Source organism: Caretta caretta, chromosome 6 (genome assembly GCF_965140235.1).
Source record: "Caretta caretta isolate rCarCar2 chromosome 6, rCarCar1.hap1, whole genome shotgun sequence".
NCBI lineage: Eukaryota > Metazoa > Chordata > Testudines > Cheloniidae > Caretta > Caretta caretta.
Window position 1 is genome coordinate 17,106,405 of NC_134211.1, and position 15,413 is coordinate 17,121,817.

Consider the following 15,413-nt stretch of genomic DNA (forward strand, 5'->3'; position numbering starts at 1 on the left):
TAATCGATACAAGTGCTCCTGGTGATGCTGCGCAGCGCTGACGCCAGGGGCTACGTGTAGGCACACACAAGCGATGTAAATCACTGCAGCTAGGGTTACCATATTTCAAGTTCCCAAATGGAGGACACTGCTAGGGGGAGGGGGAGCTGGAGGGACGGGGGTACCATGGCACCCTTACTTCTGTGCTGCTGCTGGTGGCGGTGCCGTGTGTTACTATTGTTCAAGTAGGTATTAGACCTACAAGGATGTGTTTCGTGGTCAGACTTTATTAAATGCTTGTAAGCTGCTGCATGCGCTAATCTCTGTATGCCATATTGTAAGGTAATATTTGAGCAGTTGTATTGTAAGTCTCTGTGACAATGTAAATCACCAGACAGGAGAGAAACGTTAACTAGTGTAAAGTGCTAATCTGCAACAGAAGATGTTACGTCCTGCCCAACGGCAAAGGTCCATCAACACCACATGGACTATTGTGGGACATTAAAGAGGACAAATAGATGTTTAGACAAAGCCTACATTATTTTGTCTCTCAATTTAATATCAATTTTCAATAAATTCCATTTTGGGGAAAAAATGGGGAAAAAATCCGCAATTTGACATTTTTGGAACAAAAAGTTTTGGATTTTTTCATTTTGAAATGACTTTGTTTTGAAGTTTACTTTATTTTAAAAAATAAGAATACATTTTAAAAAGGGCTGAAATTGAAACAAAATGTATCAATTGACCCAAAACTTTTTTTTTTTTTAATTTTGTTTTGCAAGAAATTTTGGAATTTCGTTCCTTTTTGGGACAAAGAAAAAACTCAAAATCTTTAATTTTGGGGGAAGACAGAAAATCCATTTTCCATCCAGCTCTCGTCTTGACCCACATGCTTCAGAACACCAGTTGGAGTCAAATAATAATTTCACCCATGACATAATCTTGCAGTGTCAGGCACAATCTGGAGAGTTTATGCTTCTTGCGTGTTCAAATTTAATAATGATCATATTAATAACACAAGATGCCAGATAGCTGGTTCATTTGCAAGTCAATCAAAGATCATTAGTCAAAGATTAATACAGCCTGATACAGAATACAGAAAGGAATACATATGTTACCAATCCACTTCTGACTTAACTCCCCAAAACTCTTTCCTTATACATAGCTTGGGACAAAGAAATTCCGTTCCCATGACTGATTTAACTGCGAGTTCTATCTTAGATGCCTCAATTTACCTCATTAATAAGCTAAAGACATCTGTGACCCATCCATTATTACCAAAACCACTTGTGACAATAAGTGGTTCTTATTGACCTAAACATCAACCAGTGGTTCATTATTTTATCAATTACAGAACACGTGTGTGATAACAGACATCCCTTGTCAATCACCAGTGGTCCCTCTCTGGACATGGGGATGCAATTCTTTACAGGTCAACAGGGTCAGAGTAAAGGATTATACACATTCCATTATTGATTACATACATTCATTCCTTTGGTCCCCCACTAAGGTTCAACCTAAGTACAAAGAACTTTTCAGTTTGATAAGTACAGAGTACTAGATTTGTAGATACAAAACACTTTGGTTTATACCCCAAAAAGGATTTTGGTTAACATATATAAAAGAATATGTATAAAAATATATAAAAGAATTGTAGCAGTTTTAGTATCTATTAACATGCTTCACTCTGAAGTCTCCAGCACTGAGACCCCAGGCTAGATGAGATTACAATATCCTTTCTCATCTGTGGCTCTTCTGCCATTTCTTGTGGGTCACTTTCTCCCAGAGAAACCTCCCCAGTTCCCTGTCAGGCACACAGGTGTTGGACACCAAATTGGTGGTCTCCTGAGTTTTGTAGATTGGTGGGCAGGACCTTACGCTCACATTCCTCCCGCCCCTCCGCTCCATTGGAGCACTGGCTCGTACCTCCGGCCCAGATCCTGTACTCCTAAGAGAAGGGGCAGGTCAGGGAGCAAACTCAAAGTCCACTTGAGAATTTTTTCTCCCAAATTCTTCTGTTGGAAGCACAATTCAGCCCTAGAGATGCACTGATTGTAGGAATGGGCCCAGGGGTGAAGAGCAGGAATGGAGCCAGGGGGTGATGGAAGCACATACCTAGCTATGGGATACTGAATAAAGGCACCCGAGTGCCCAATGCTTCTGCTTGGAAGGGGTGTGTCAGAATCTGATGCATTCAGTTATTTAGGACTCAGCTCAATTCTTCCCAGCCCTGACCCAAGGGGAGAGGGAGAAGGGAAACTCCCCACACTTTCAACACAACTGCTGCTTCTGTATTGGTGCCCTGGAACCAGTTGCATGGGGCCTGGGTGTGCAGGGAACTAGGTGTGTGGGGACAGAATGTGCTGCTGCCAACCACTATAAGGCCTTTTATTTTTAATCAGATTAACACCCGAGTGCCTTTCCCAGGCACCCCCTAGGCTCTAGGCAGGCCCCTCCACTCACGCAGGCCCCTGCTCTGCAATGCCCAGGTAGTTTTCCCACTCTACTTCCAGTCCTAAAAGGCTCAGCCATCCAGCTGGGCCCTGGCTAGAACACCTGGCTGTGGGTGTCAGTGACCAGAACAAAAGGGGTATTAACACAAATGAAGCATCCCCAAGCTGGGTTAAGGCTCTTGCTCTTTAGAAGATGCTCACCGGGCTGGGGCCCTAAACTGATGAGTTCACAAGTAAATAGAGAGGAATAGTTCCCTCTCAAGGTGAACCACATCGAGCAGGGCCAGCCCACCCTTCCTTCCAGGAGCACAAAGAGCTCCTGCCTTCAGCCAGTCCTCCCTGCAGGAGCTGCGGACTGCTCCCCTCCCCACTCTGCAACCAACTCAGCTGGGTTTCTCCCATTTAAGCACCCCCCCCGCCCCGGATTCCAAAATCTCTCAGAGGTGGGGCGGGGCCAACTGGTCCCACATGTGCTCGTTAGCTCTGTGTTGCCCAGTGCATTACCCCATCACACAGATCAAGTTAAACATTTTGTCCCCTTTACACTTCTCTCTTCCCCACAGGGTAGGTCGCTGCAGTGAAAAGAGCAGGCCAGAGTCTCTGCAGATGGCTTTACTGCTGTAAATACTGCCCCGGGCAAACATTATTGCTGACTTGATATAGACAGATAAAACTGGGCCAAGGCACAAAGTTTGAATCCAGATCTAAATGCATGGGGAGTGGGGGGATGGGAGGGGAATTTGGAACCCATGTTTTGATTTGGCCCATTGTAGAATGGGGGCCAATGGTAAAGCCTGGATCCAAACTACCCCAAAGAGTGGGTGATTCTGGTCCCTCTCTAGGAACAAAGTGAGGTAGACTGGAACCTCCTCTGACCTCATCATCTAATACTCTCTGTGTCGGGTGCTGCAGAGAGGGAGGGTCACAGCAGCAGTGAATGTGGATGATTTTCAGTGCAAGAAATCCAAAAAAGGTGAACAGCTGGATCAGGCTGGAAAAGGAACAAGTAGGTAGTGGCCAATTCCATGGCCACAGTGCACGGAGCAGAGGACTGGGGGCCCGCGCAGATTTGAAATGAGGGTGATCACATAACTAGCATCAAAGCTACAACGGTGCTATTAATGAGTCAATTTTTGAACTCATGACCAGTTGTGAATTTCCATCACAGCATGAATAGCCAGCAGCGTGTCGTTTCTTCGCCATTTGGGTTATCTTCCAATCCCTTCTCGGAATGCCTGGCTGGTGTCAGTCCCAGGAACTTCATTAAACAGATGCTGCTAAGGTCTCAAAAAGAAAACTGAAAGAACCACAGCAATAGCAACTACTACCAGCAGCGACCCGATGATGTTTAACACCTTGGCCGTGGTGCCATAGCTCCGAGCACCTTCCAGGTCCCCCAGTACTTTCCGATCTCGGGCCTGGAAAAGAAAACAGGAGCATGGGGAAAATGAGAGCAAGTCAAGAGGGTGGGAGAGTTTTTATATACTGCTTAACCCCTTCTGTGCCAAGATAAAGCACCCACAGCCCATGCACCATCTTATTGAGCTATAGGGAACTCCCTGACTTCTGCAGCAGAAAGAGAAGAAGCCAGAGTTCAAAGGGAGCTAGTTCAGGTGTTTATTCATTGAGGTTTCACTAGGAGTGTAGAAAGTACAAGAGACAGCTTTGCGAAATAGCCAGGATTTCAGAGACCACTGCTTGTGCAGAGCATTCCATATCACGCAGTTCATGGCCTTTTGTAAATATGCAGCTCCTTTGCATAATGACCATTAGTATAATGTTGCTTGTTTGCATGCTGGTCCCACCCATCTGCGCTAGACCTCGATTCACTATGGTTCTGTTTTACAGTGCCATCTTTATCTAATAAGGAAACAAAGGGAGGGGTGGAAGTTTAAATAAGCAACAAAAGCATGACCACAAGATGGTGCTATAGCCTAACAGCATGAATGGTTAATATGAAACTAAGCAGGCAATTTTCATTTGAGCAACCACATCTGTTGACTATATACTTATGCGGTCATGGGGGGATTAATAAACTGTTGATTAGTTAAAAGCCCCAGGTGCCCTGATTTGAGAGAGGATGTCCAAGGTAAAAGGTGCCCTCAAAAGTACCTGCTCCTAAAATTGAGTTCTGTGTAGCTAGAAAGCTTGTCTCTTTCACCAACAGAAGTTGGTCCAATAAAAGATATTATCTCACCCACCTTGTCTCTTTAGTCCTAAAATTGGTAAGCTAATGCTTTCTGGACTCGATAAAAAGGGGTTATCCTAACTGAATTGCATTCCCACATTCACTATAACACATCAAATAGACAAATCTGGTTTGTTGGATTTCAGCATTAAAATCTAATTGACACTTGGGCAAATGCATAAAATTGACCCCCATTCCTACTGATATAAATATATAACCCTCTGCAAAGACGTGAAGCCCCAGCAGTGAGAGCAACCACTCTGTGCCCACGGTGCAGTGGGGTTAGGGTGAGCAGATGTCCCAATTTTATAGGGACAGTCCCGATTTTGGGGTCTTTTACTTATATAGACTCCTATTACCTCCCACCCCCGTCCCAATTTTTCACACTTGCTGTCTGGTCACCCTAGGTGGGGTACAACTAGAAATAACAGGGTGCCACTGAGCAAAGGAAGATGCAGTAGATCAGAAAAATGACTCCCTAATGGGAGGTGTGCCCATATCACCTGGAATATGTAAAGCTACCCTGTGAGATATGTATGAGGTGGAAAACATGGCATTGTCAGAGGAGAGGGACAAAATGACCTAACAGGGGTGCTTTCCCACCTCTGATGTCTGTGAATGGTTTGCTATCCTGACAAAGGCTGACTGAAAACCTAGCGTGGGGAATCCTTGAGCCTGCTAAAAAGTCCCACTTGTGACAGGAAATCCTGTTACTAATTGTCATTATAAACTAGCCTCTAGAGCCAGCACCATGGACCAATTGTGCTAGGCCCTGTACAAATACGCTGGATGCCCTAAACACAGTGTAAATGTTATATTGTGTGTAAGTCACGACAGTATAGAAAGAAAACTGGAGAGACAGACAGGGGAGCATGATAATGCTGTTTCCTCAATGATAAATATTGAATTTCTTTTTTTCCTTGGTGCACCTCAGGTGTTCGTTGTTCTTGCAGAGGACCAGACCTCAGAGAGCCTGAACAGACACTATTAAGGAAAAACAAATGCACAGTTTCTAAAACTTTGGGAGTACGTAGTTTGCAATTTCCTAAAGCTGGCCCAGCTGTACACACAGCAGTCCACATTCTATGGCATGCTTGGTTTGCATGAGCTCTCCCTGGCACAGCACACCCATGTGTTCCTCTGTGGGTCATTCTATACTCCAGCTGCAAGGAGCCCTTTACTCCCCACTCGTGCGGGGGTTGAGTCTCTCATTGTGGAAAATGGAGCCAGTTAATTCCTAGGGCAGACTGGCTACATCCCAAGCTGAGCCCTCACTTACTAGAGTGTTGAGCATCCAAACCAGCCTGCAGAGAAGCTGAAGTGCATCTCTTGCACAGTGGTTTGGTGTTCCTATTGCCCTGTCCCACGGATCATTCCCAGCCAGGTCTCAGTCTGCACACTAGAATAGCACATCTCTTTGGAGCACTGATGTGGGGCACCATTCCCCCTGCTACCCCCCACACCAGAGGCAATGCAAGGAGCACTGAGCAAGTGCCCCAGACATGCCAGGACATTCCCTGACCCTCTAAGGATGCTCACAGCCAACCGGCTCTGCTGCAAACTCCTAACCCTAAACGCCCCCACACAGCCCGGCCCAAGGACAGCTGATAGCAGGAGCAGCACAGGACAGCCCCGGGTGTGGGGCAGCCCAGCTGGCCCCGCAGGGTGGATTCCTGCCTTGGGATGGGGGCGGGGGCTGAGCGGAGAAAGAAAAGCCAGAGTCAGGGCTGTGGGGAGGGGAAAATAAACTGCCAGGAGTCGGGAGAGACCCGGGGGCTCCGGGAAGGGATGCGGGAGGGTCGGAGAGCTGGGATGCGTGAGCCCTGGATACCGGCTTCCCGGCGGGGCGGGCTGGAGGGATCGGGCCGCTGGGGGCACCAGGTGATCCGAGGGGGATCCGGGCGCTAGGGGCACCGGGGGATCCGGGCGGGCTGGTGAGATCGGGGGACTGGGGGCACCGGGGGATCCGGGCGCTGGGGACACCGGGGGGAAACCGGGCGCTGGGGGCATCGGGGGACCTGAGGGGATCTGGGGGCACCGGGGGGTCCGGGCGGGCTGGAGAGATGGGGGCACTGGGGGCGATCCGGGCGCTGGGGGGCACTGGGGGACCTGGGAGGGGGGATCTGGGCGCTGGGGGCACTGGGGGGGGGGATCCGGGTGCTGAGGGATCTGGGAGGAGGGATCCGGGTGCTGAGGGACCTGGGAGAGGGGGATCCGGGCGCTGGGGGCACTGGGGGGGGGGCGGATCCGGGCGCCGGGGGATCCGGGCGCCGGGGGATCCGGGGCGGGAGGCGCGGAGGGTCCGGCCCGGCTCTCACCTTGATGGAGAAGATGAGCGCGGGGAAGCCCAGGCAGCCCAGGCAGGCCAGCTTCTGGCACAGCAGGACGTTGAAGAGGGACCAGAGCACGAAGTCGCGGGGCTGCTCGGCGGGGAAGCCCTGCGGGGCGCCGGGGTAGGGGGGAGGCAGGCCCCGGGGCTGCAGGTCGATGCTCACGCTCTGCTCCTTGCACGCCATGGCCGGGCGCTGCGAGTGCGGCTCCGAGCGCGGCTGGAACCGGGCGACTCTGGAGCGGGGCGGGCGGAGACAGGAAACGAGACTCCGAAAATGAAACCGCCCCCCGCCCCAGCACAAACTCCCTGAACACCCCCCGCCCCGCACAGAGCCACCCCCTCCTGCCCCCCAACGCCTCCCCCCGCACAGAGCCACGCCCAGCCCCCCCGAACAGAGCCGCCCCCCTGCCCCTCAGAACCTCCCCGCACAGAGCCGCCCCCCAGAACCCCCAAACACAGAGCCCCCCGCCTCCCAGGCCCCCCACCCTAACAGAGCCACCACCCTGCCCCCAGAACCCCTACACACAGAGCCACCCCCCTGCCTCCCAGCCCCCCCGCACAGAGCCGCCCCCCAGAACCCCCAAACAAAGAGCCCCCCCGCCTCCCAGCCCCCCCACCCTAACAGAGCCACCACCCTGCCCCCAGAACCCCTACACACAGAGACACCCCCCTGCCTCCCAGCCCCCCTGAACAGAGCCGCCCCCCAGAACCCCCAAACACAGAGCCCCCCCGCCTCCCAGCCCCCCCACCCTAACAGAGCCACCACCCTGCCCCCAGAACCCCTACACACAGAGCCACCCCCCTGCCTCCCAGCCCCCCCAAACAGAGCCGCCCCCCAGAATCCCCAAACACAGAGCCCCCCCCGCCTCCCAGCCCCCCACCCTAACAGAGCCACCCCCCTGCCTCCCAGCCCCCCCGCACAGAGCCGCCCCCAGAACCTCCAAACACAGAGCCCCCCCGCCTCCCAGCCCCCCCAACAGAGCCGCCCCCCAGAACCCCCAAACACAGAGCCCCCCCCGCCTCCCAGCCCCCCCACCCTAACAGAGCCACCACCCTGCCCCCAGAACCCCTACACACAGAGCCACCCCCCTGCCTCCCAGCCCCCCCGCACAGAGCCGCCCCCCAGAACCCCCAAAGAGCCCCCCCGCCTCCCAGCCCCCCCACCCTAACAGAGCCACCACCCTGCCCCCAGAACCCCCAAACACAGAGCCACCCCCCACCTCCCAGCCCCCCCAACAGAGCCTCCATGCTGCCCCTCAGAACCCCTACACACAGAGCCACCCCCTGCCTCCCAGCCCCCCCAAACAGAGCCGCCCCCCAGAACCCCCAAACACAGAGCCCCCCCCACCTCCCAGCCCCCCCACCCTAACAGAGCCACCACCCTGCCCCCAGAACCCCTACACACAGAGCCACCCCCCTGCCTCCCAGCCCCCCCGCACAGAGCCGCCCCCCAGAACCCCCAAAGAGCCCCCCCTCCTCCCAGCCCCCCCAACAGAGCCTCCATGCTGCCCCTCAGAACCCCTACACACAGAGCCACCCCCCTGCCTCCCAGCCCCCCCAAACAGAGCCGCCCCCCAGAACCCCCAAACACAGAGCCCCCCCCGCCTCCCAGCCCCCCCACCCTAACAGAGCCACCACCCTGCCCCCAGAACCCCTACACACAGAGCCACCCCCTTTCCTCCCAGCCCCCCCGCACAGAGCCGCTCCCCAGAATCCCCAAACACAGAGCCACCCCCTGCCTCCCAGCCCCCCCAACAGAGCCTCCATGCTGCCCCTCAGAACCCCTACACACAGAGCCACCCCCTGCCTCCCAGCCCCCCCAAACAGAGCCGCCCCCCAGAACCCCCAAACACAGAGCCCCCCCGCCTCCCAGCCCCCCCACCCTAACAGAGCCACCACCTTGCCCCCAGAACCCCTACACACAGAGCCACCCCCCTGCCTCCCAGCCCCCCCGCACAGAGCCGCTCCCCAGAATCCCCAAAAACAGAGCCACCCCCCGCCTCCCAGCCCCCCCCACCATAACAAAGCCACCACCCTGAACCCCTATGTTGAGGACCCCAGGGCATGGCCACTAGTTAAGTCGAGGGGCTGGAAGGCCATAAGGGTCGAGGAAGTGTCCCTGCTCTAGGCCTTAGGGCTTCTTGTCAACCCCCCTTAAGGGAGCTCAGGCCTGGCTGGTTTGAGTAAGCTCTTTTGCTCTTAATACAATGTTGCAGTCGCAGATAATGCCTTATAGTGCAAGGTTTGCTGATGCCAAGTTAAAGATAACAGGAGGAAATTGTTACAAGGCCAGACAGAATGTGCTGGTTGTTTAAGTTGCTAGAAATGCTTATTAAAGGTTGCAGGAAATAAACATTGTTGTAACCCATATAAGGAAGGCAGAGCATTTGTGCAAAGCTTTAACTGGCTAATGTGTAGTGCAATAGCATTAAAAAATATAAAAGTATGTATAATGACCTGCTCTGATGTGCAGGATTTAAGATTTCTCTCCCTGTACCTTTCTTTAAAATTCCAAATAAACTTTCCTGCTTCTCCACCCCGTTGTAACTATTGGGTAACGCACACCGGGCAATGCACCCCTGCTGTTGCTTGCCTCAGGCACGCTGTGCCGGCAACACCTACACACAGAGCCACCCCCCTGCCTCCCAGCCGCCCCGAACAGAGCCACCACCCTGCCCCTCAGAACCTCCCCGCACAGAGCCGCCCCCCAGAACCCCCAAACACAGAGCCACCCCCTGCTTCCCAGCCCCCCCACCCGCACAGAGCCACCCCCTCCTGCCCTCCAGAATCCCCACACACAGAGCCACCCCCCTGCCTCCCAGCCCGACCACCCTACCCCCCCAACACCTCCCCAGCAGAGAGCCACCACCCTGTCCCCCAGGATCCCCCTGCACCCCCTCCTATCCCTGCCCCAGAACCTCCCCCCGCAGAGAGCCACCCTCTCCTGCCCCAGCACCCCTCCCCCACACAGAGCCACCCACTCCTGCCTCTGCCCCAGCACCTCCCTCAGGACGAGGTAGCCTCCCCCAGCACCTGCTACCCCAGGGCAGAGCTCCCCATCTTTCCTCAATACCCCACCATCTGACAGGCCCCTGAGTGATTTAATTCTCACCCCCAGCTATTGAATTAAGTGCACCCCCTTCTTTCCCCCCCACACTCCCTAAGCCCAAATCCCCCCTTGGGGCTTATCCCAGCCTGGCAGAGCCTGAGCTGGACTCCTGCCCCCATCCCCCAACTCCTCACCCCAAACCCCACACAGCTGCCAGCAGGGGGCAGTGAAGGACAGCCCCGGGTATGGGGCAGCTCAGCCAGCCTCTGGCAGGGAGATGGAGTCCTGCCTTGGGATAGACAGACAGAGGCCAGGCGAAGGCTCCAGGGGGTGGGGAAACTCAAGGTGGAGCCTTGGCAGGTAGAGCAGAGGAAACAAAAGACTGCAGAGGGCTGGGGGATGTAGCGTGGGGGATGGGGCACGAGAGATGTCCAGGGGTGGAGGAAACCGGGTGGGATGGGAGTGATGCGGTGGAAAGCAAGGGGCAGGGATCGGGATGCGGCAATGGGCCCTGGCACATGGGGGATCTGGTGCAAGCTGGACTGGAGGGATCGGAGCATTTGGGTGGGGGGGTGTCTCATCATGCTGGAGAAGATCAGTGCAGGGCAGCTCACACAGCCCAGGAGAGCGATCTCCTGGCACAGCAGGATGTTGCAGAGATGGACCAAAGCACAAAGTCCAGGGGCTGGAAGCCCCACCTGGGGCCAAGGTAGGGGGCAGCCACGCCTGCTCACGGCCTGCAGCTTAGAATCCATTGCTGGGTGGTGCGGGGCTTGAGTGTGGCGGGACCTGGGAGGTTCTGGAGGGAGGGGCTGGGGGAGCCCAAGTGGCGGAGTCAGGAAACTAAATTCTGGGAGCCACCCCCAGGACAGAGCCAGGCCCTATACACCCCTTCTGCCCCCAGGAGGGATCTTCCTCTTTACTTCACCATCTAGATCTGCCCCTGCTCCCCCCACCAGATAGGCTGGTAGGAGGGGGCAGCTCTTTGGCAGCCCATCCTCACCACCACTTGCCACCCCAACCTCCTTTAGAGACCCCACACTCCCTGTCTCTCCTTTCTTCCCAGCCTCTCCCCTCCATGCATCCCTTCTGCTCTACTCCCTCCTCTATCAGCCTCCCCCACCCCTAGGAAATGTCAGCCCTATGGAGAGGATACACAGAAGAGACAAAAAGAAAAGGAGTACTTGTGGCACCTTAGAGACTAACCAATTTATTTGAGCATGAGCTTTCGTGAGCTACAGCTCACTTCATCGGATGCATCCGATAAGTGAGATACACCCAGATAATCTGGCGTATGACCTGCACCCACCCACAGTAGAGGAAGCTCAAAAAACCCCAAGGTCTCTGCCAATCTGACCTGGGGGAAGACTCCTTCCCAACCCTACATATGGCAATCATTTTGACCCTGAGCAGGTGAGCAAGACACACCCAGCCAAACACCTGAGGGAGAGCATGCTCGTTGCCACCTGAAAGCCCTGGCCCACCGGCTCAGTTTCCCATCTCCAGCTGTGGCCATCCCTTCAGAGGGAGAAGATACCAAAAAAACCTCTCTCAGAATACACTGTGGGGGATCCCTTCCTCATCACTGCCAGTGGCCAGCTGAAACCCTGAAGTATGACCTCTAGGAACATAGGACGTAAATCAGAAGTGAGCCCCAGGGCTCTTGTGGCAGTATGTTCCACAGGTTAACGGTGTGCAGCAAAAACATTTCCAGATCAATGGAAAATATAGAGAAAGCAGATACCTTTAAAAAAGTTATCAGAATGTGCCTCGAACATGTGCTACAAGTTCTGCGGAAAACAAACCCCGAAATTCTTCCCAAGCAACTGGATGAAAATACATGGGGGTGGGAGGAATCCAGAACTGTTAGGCCAGTGTATTGAGCCGCCAGATAAGGCATGGCTGTGAAGTGGAAATGGAACACACCTCTGATCATTACAATAGTGTGTGGGCAGGACTTGGGATGGAAAAACCTACCCAAGCCAAGATTTCCACAGCTGAATGTCATAGTTTAGTTAATGTTCATCTGGTTGGAGAGAACAAGGCCAGCCACAAACAACTTTTAGAAGAAAATCTGTGGCTACGTAATGGTCCCTCCCTCTTGGGTCCCGAGGGAGGGTAGTACTGGAGTGCCAATGAGAAGCGCACTCAGGAAAGTAACTCAAATACTTTCCTGATGGACTGTTTTTTTCTCTAAATGGACAACCTATCCTAAATTCTCAATTACTGAGGGACAATCTTCACTCATTGATATATTTTCCTTTCCGCCACCAACTCTCTGTATAACTTTTTTCATCAGTAATGTACCCAAATGCATGGATACTAGATATCTAAACTGTATTCTTAAATTCATTCACCTAAATTTTGGTTATTGCTGATTATGCACTATATGTATCTTATGACTTTAAAAACAAACTTTGTATTTGTGGATAATATAAGCACTATACCCAGATGTACAGACACTCTTTTCTCAACCTATGTATTATATAATTTTTTTAACATTAGCTTTAATAAAAATTTTCATCTAGCTGGAGCCAGGCATGAGCTTGTAACAAGAATCAGCTCTTATTTCAGAACCCCCAAGAACTGAAGGATGATGGATCTAGGGATTTGGTTTGACCCATTATAGAGGAGGGCCAGACAAAAAATTCCAGTCAGCATGCAAGCTCCCCTCCCCACTCTTTGGCTGGGGGGTGGAAATTCCAATTTAGCTTTCTGGGAACAGCTGCTGCACAAATCATCTATTCAAATACTGGGTGATCTTTTTCAGTTTAACCTTAACTCGGAATGTCCTGGCTCTCCACATTGAGAACTGAACTGTTCTTCCAGGATGTTGACATGTTCCCAAGTGTAACATGCTCTGACCCTTAACTCCATCATAAGGAAATTTTGGTCTAGGAATTTGTTTAGTTTTTCATGAACTGACAGGAAGTGTGTCGTCACAGCTGGGTCACTGCTTCCCGCCCTCTGCAGAGCTTTGTCGCTCCAAATGTTCTTCCTCCCCTCCCCCTTATATTTCCTAATGAAATCCATGAGGAAGGGAGGGCCATAGTTCTGAGCCATGCTCATGGCTTCTACACTCACTCATCGCAAGTTCACTCTCCAGCACACCAACCCACTGATCTGACAGCTCTGCCGGCTGCCGTCAGCCACAGCTGCTCCTGCGGTGCTCCCACACTCCAGAGAGTTTCCTTTTTGTCACCACCAGTGTAATAATTGGGCAGACAAACTGACCCCACTTGTGAGCGCCACCGTGAAAAGTGAGTTAAAGGTCATTAAATGTCACAGTGAGCCTAGAATAATAAATGTTGGTGGGAAAAGGTGCCAGAGGGAGACAGCCAGACCGAACTAGTTCAAAGGAAAAGGCAAAGGGATGTAATTCAAGGAGAGTGCGAAGATCACGCCTGGTAAACAAGAGGAGTGTGGAACTGGAAATCAATGCCCCAATATTGGCAGGTCAGACACCTGGTGGGCAGAAAAACGAGGGGATGGGCGATCCCACCAATCACACCCCGTTGGGGTCCTCCCAGTGGGGCTAGGGAGGGGGGCATTGAGTAGAGGTGAAGCAAGCACACTCACTGATTGAACAAAAGGGAAGGTGCAGGGTTCATCCAGATGGCTGCCACCCCCACCATTTCCTGGGACCCAGCCTGACACCCTTGTTCCATTCTCATCCTCATTCTGAGACGTTCTGACTAGAGCAGGCCACAGAGAAGGGACCCAGCTGACACCATCACCTGCACGGGCTTTGGCTAAATCCCATCCCCCACCTGGGTGTGAGACTTTGTCTTTCCTCCTTCCTCCCATGTGTCCTTTTCCTTCCCTACCTTATGTCTTCTCTTGCCAATCCCTCTCCGTTTTCCTTCTGTCTAATGGAAGCCTGACTTCGTTTGCCAGGCCTGCCTGTTCACAACACTGCTGGGACCAGACAGAGGCTACTAAATGCAGTGCCCTGAACAGCCGGATAAGGTACAAGTTTGCCAAGTCTCAGAGTGGCTGCTGAGACCACGTGCTGTGTTTTTCCAGCAGTGAGGTTGAAAGTGAAAAAAACAACAGCAGCTGCATTTTCTCTCTCTGCTATTCTTCTCTTTCCCCTTGCATGGCTCTTGTTTTGTCTTGAGGCAAACAGGATCCGACTCCAGCCCATCTCAGCTAACTCTTGCTTTTCCCCCACACAGGACAGCTATTCCCACTGTTCTAAGCAAATGTCAGACGAGGGCTGAGCAGAGGGTCGGGGTCCTAAAGACTCTCTCCTGCTAAAGGGAACAAGGGATGTTAAGATGAAAGACTTACATTTTAACTGTTTGTCCTCCTTCTGCTGCATTGTCAATAAAGCGTTAAAAGAATGTTTAATTGTGCTGCCATGGTGCCAAGCCAACTGTGGTCTCTATATGCCAAACTACAAACCTTGTGTTGAGTTAAGACACAAGTGGGGCCGTGTTCACACCTTTGGGACCCTATGTTCCATCTAAATTATTAGAGTGAAGGGGCTGAGTCCTGTGGATCTACAAGAAGGAGAGAGAAGTCAGAGGGTAAAGGAGAGGGATTGGGACTGTGATGCCCCTCCAGGGATACCCAGGGTTGTGAGTGGGGTGACCATATGTCCCATTTTGGCCAGGACAAGTCCCTTTTCTAAGCCCTACTCCAGCAATCCTGAGGTTTTTAGCAAAAGTGGGTATTTGTCCTGTTTGCTCTTGCCAACTGATCAAATGCCCATTTTTGTCAAGAAACTCAAGTGCAGATGAACGTGCTCGGGCGGAGGGGGGGCACAAGTGCCGATGGAGGGCTTGGACAAGCAGCGACCCCCAGCCCCACATTGGGAGGGGGGACAGGGCTCAGCTGAGCCCTGCATGGGGAGGGGGCCGAAGGCTAGCTCCATGTGGTGTCCCGTTTTTCCGTTGAGAAATATGGTCACCCTAGTTGTGAGGCACCTCACCACCACCTGTCCTTAGCATGAGTAAGTCTTGTCTGTGCATCAGCTCCTAGACACTATCAGCCTTTGTCAACACAAGTATGAACGGCCAGGCTGCCGCAGACCTCGCTCTCTGTGTGCATGCTACTGATAGGCACACACCAACCCCTGAATCTGCACAGTGCTCCCTGCAGTGCCCAGGCACTTCACTGCACACACACAGAATTATGAGAGTTGCCATCCCCCAGGGGTCAGTACACACCAGCCTGAATTATTTCAACTCAGGATCTCCTCCGCTTAATACCACAGCGCTGAAATATGTGGGGAGTGAAAATAAGACCAGATTTATTAAAGATCAGCGGTTCAAGTGGGTAGTGAGTAAGGGCAATGGAGACAGAATGGTTATATGTAAAACAGAAGTATAACATGCCTTCTAGAGTCTAAACTTAACAGGCTGAATCCTTGTCTCAAGCAGTTATTCTCACCTAAAGCAGACTCCC

The 15,413-nt window shown here is 52.7% G+C and overlaps 1 protein-coding gene across 1 annotated transcript; it reads right to left on the reverse strand.

The window, feature by feature from the left end:
* Positions 1-948: 948 nt before the first annotated feature.
* On the reverse strand, positions 949-13,936 carry LOC125637901 (dispanin subfamily A member 2b). Its single transcript, XM_048852957.2, has 3 exons — positions 13,829-13,936; positions 6,939-7,185; positions 949-3,850 (listed from the first exon to the last, which is right to left on the reverse strand). The coding sequence occupies exons 2-3, from the start codon at positions 7,134-7,136 to the stop codon at positions 3,710-3,712; spliced, it is 339 nt and encodes a 112-aa protein (XP_048708914.1). The 5' UTR covers positions 7,137-7,185; positions 13,829-13,936; the 3' UTR covers positions 949-3,709.
* Positions 13,937-15,413: the final 1,477 nt, after the last annotated feature.

Excerpts from the sequence above, each read along its gene's own strand:
- LOC125637901 (XM_048852957.2), bottom strand. The coding sequence starts at position 7,136 with ATGGCGTGCAAGGAGCAGAGCGTGAGCATCGACCTGCAGCCCCGGGGC. Across the intron at positions 3,851-6,938 it reads CGCTCATCTTCTCCATCAAG|GCCCGAGATCGGAAAGTACT; the intron begins GTGAGAGCCGGG and ends TTTCTTTTCCAG.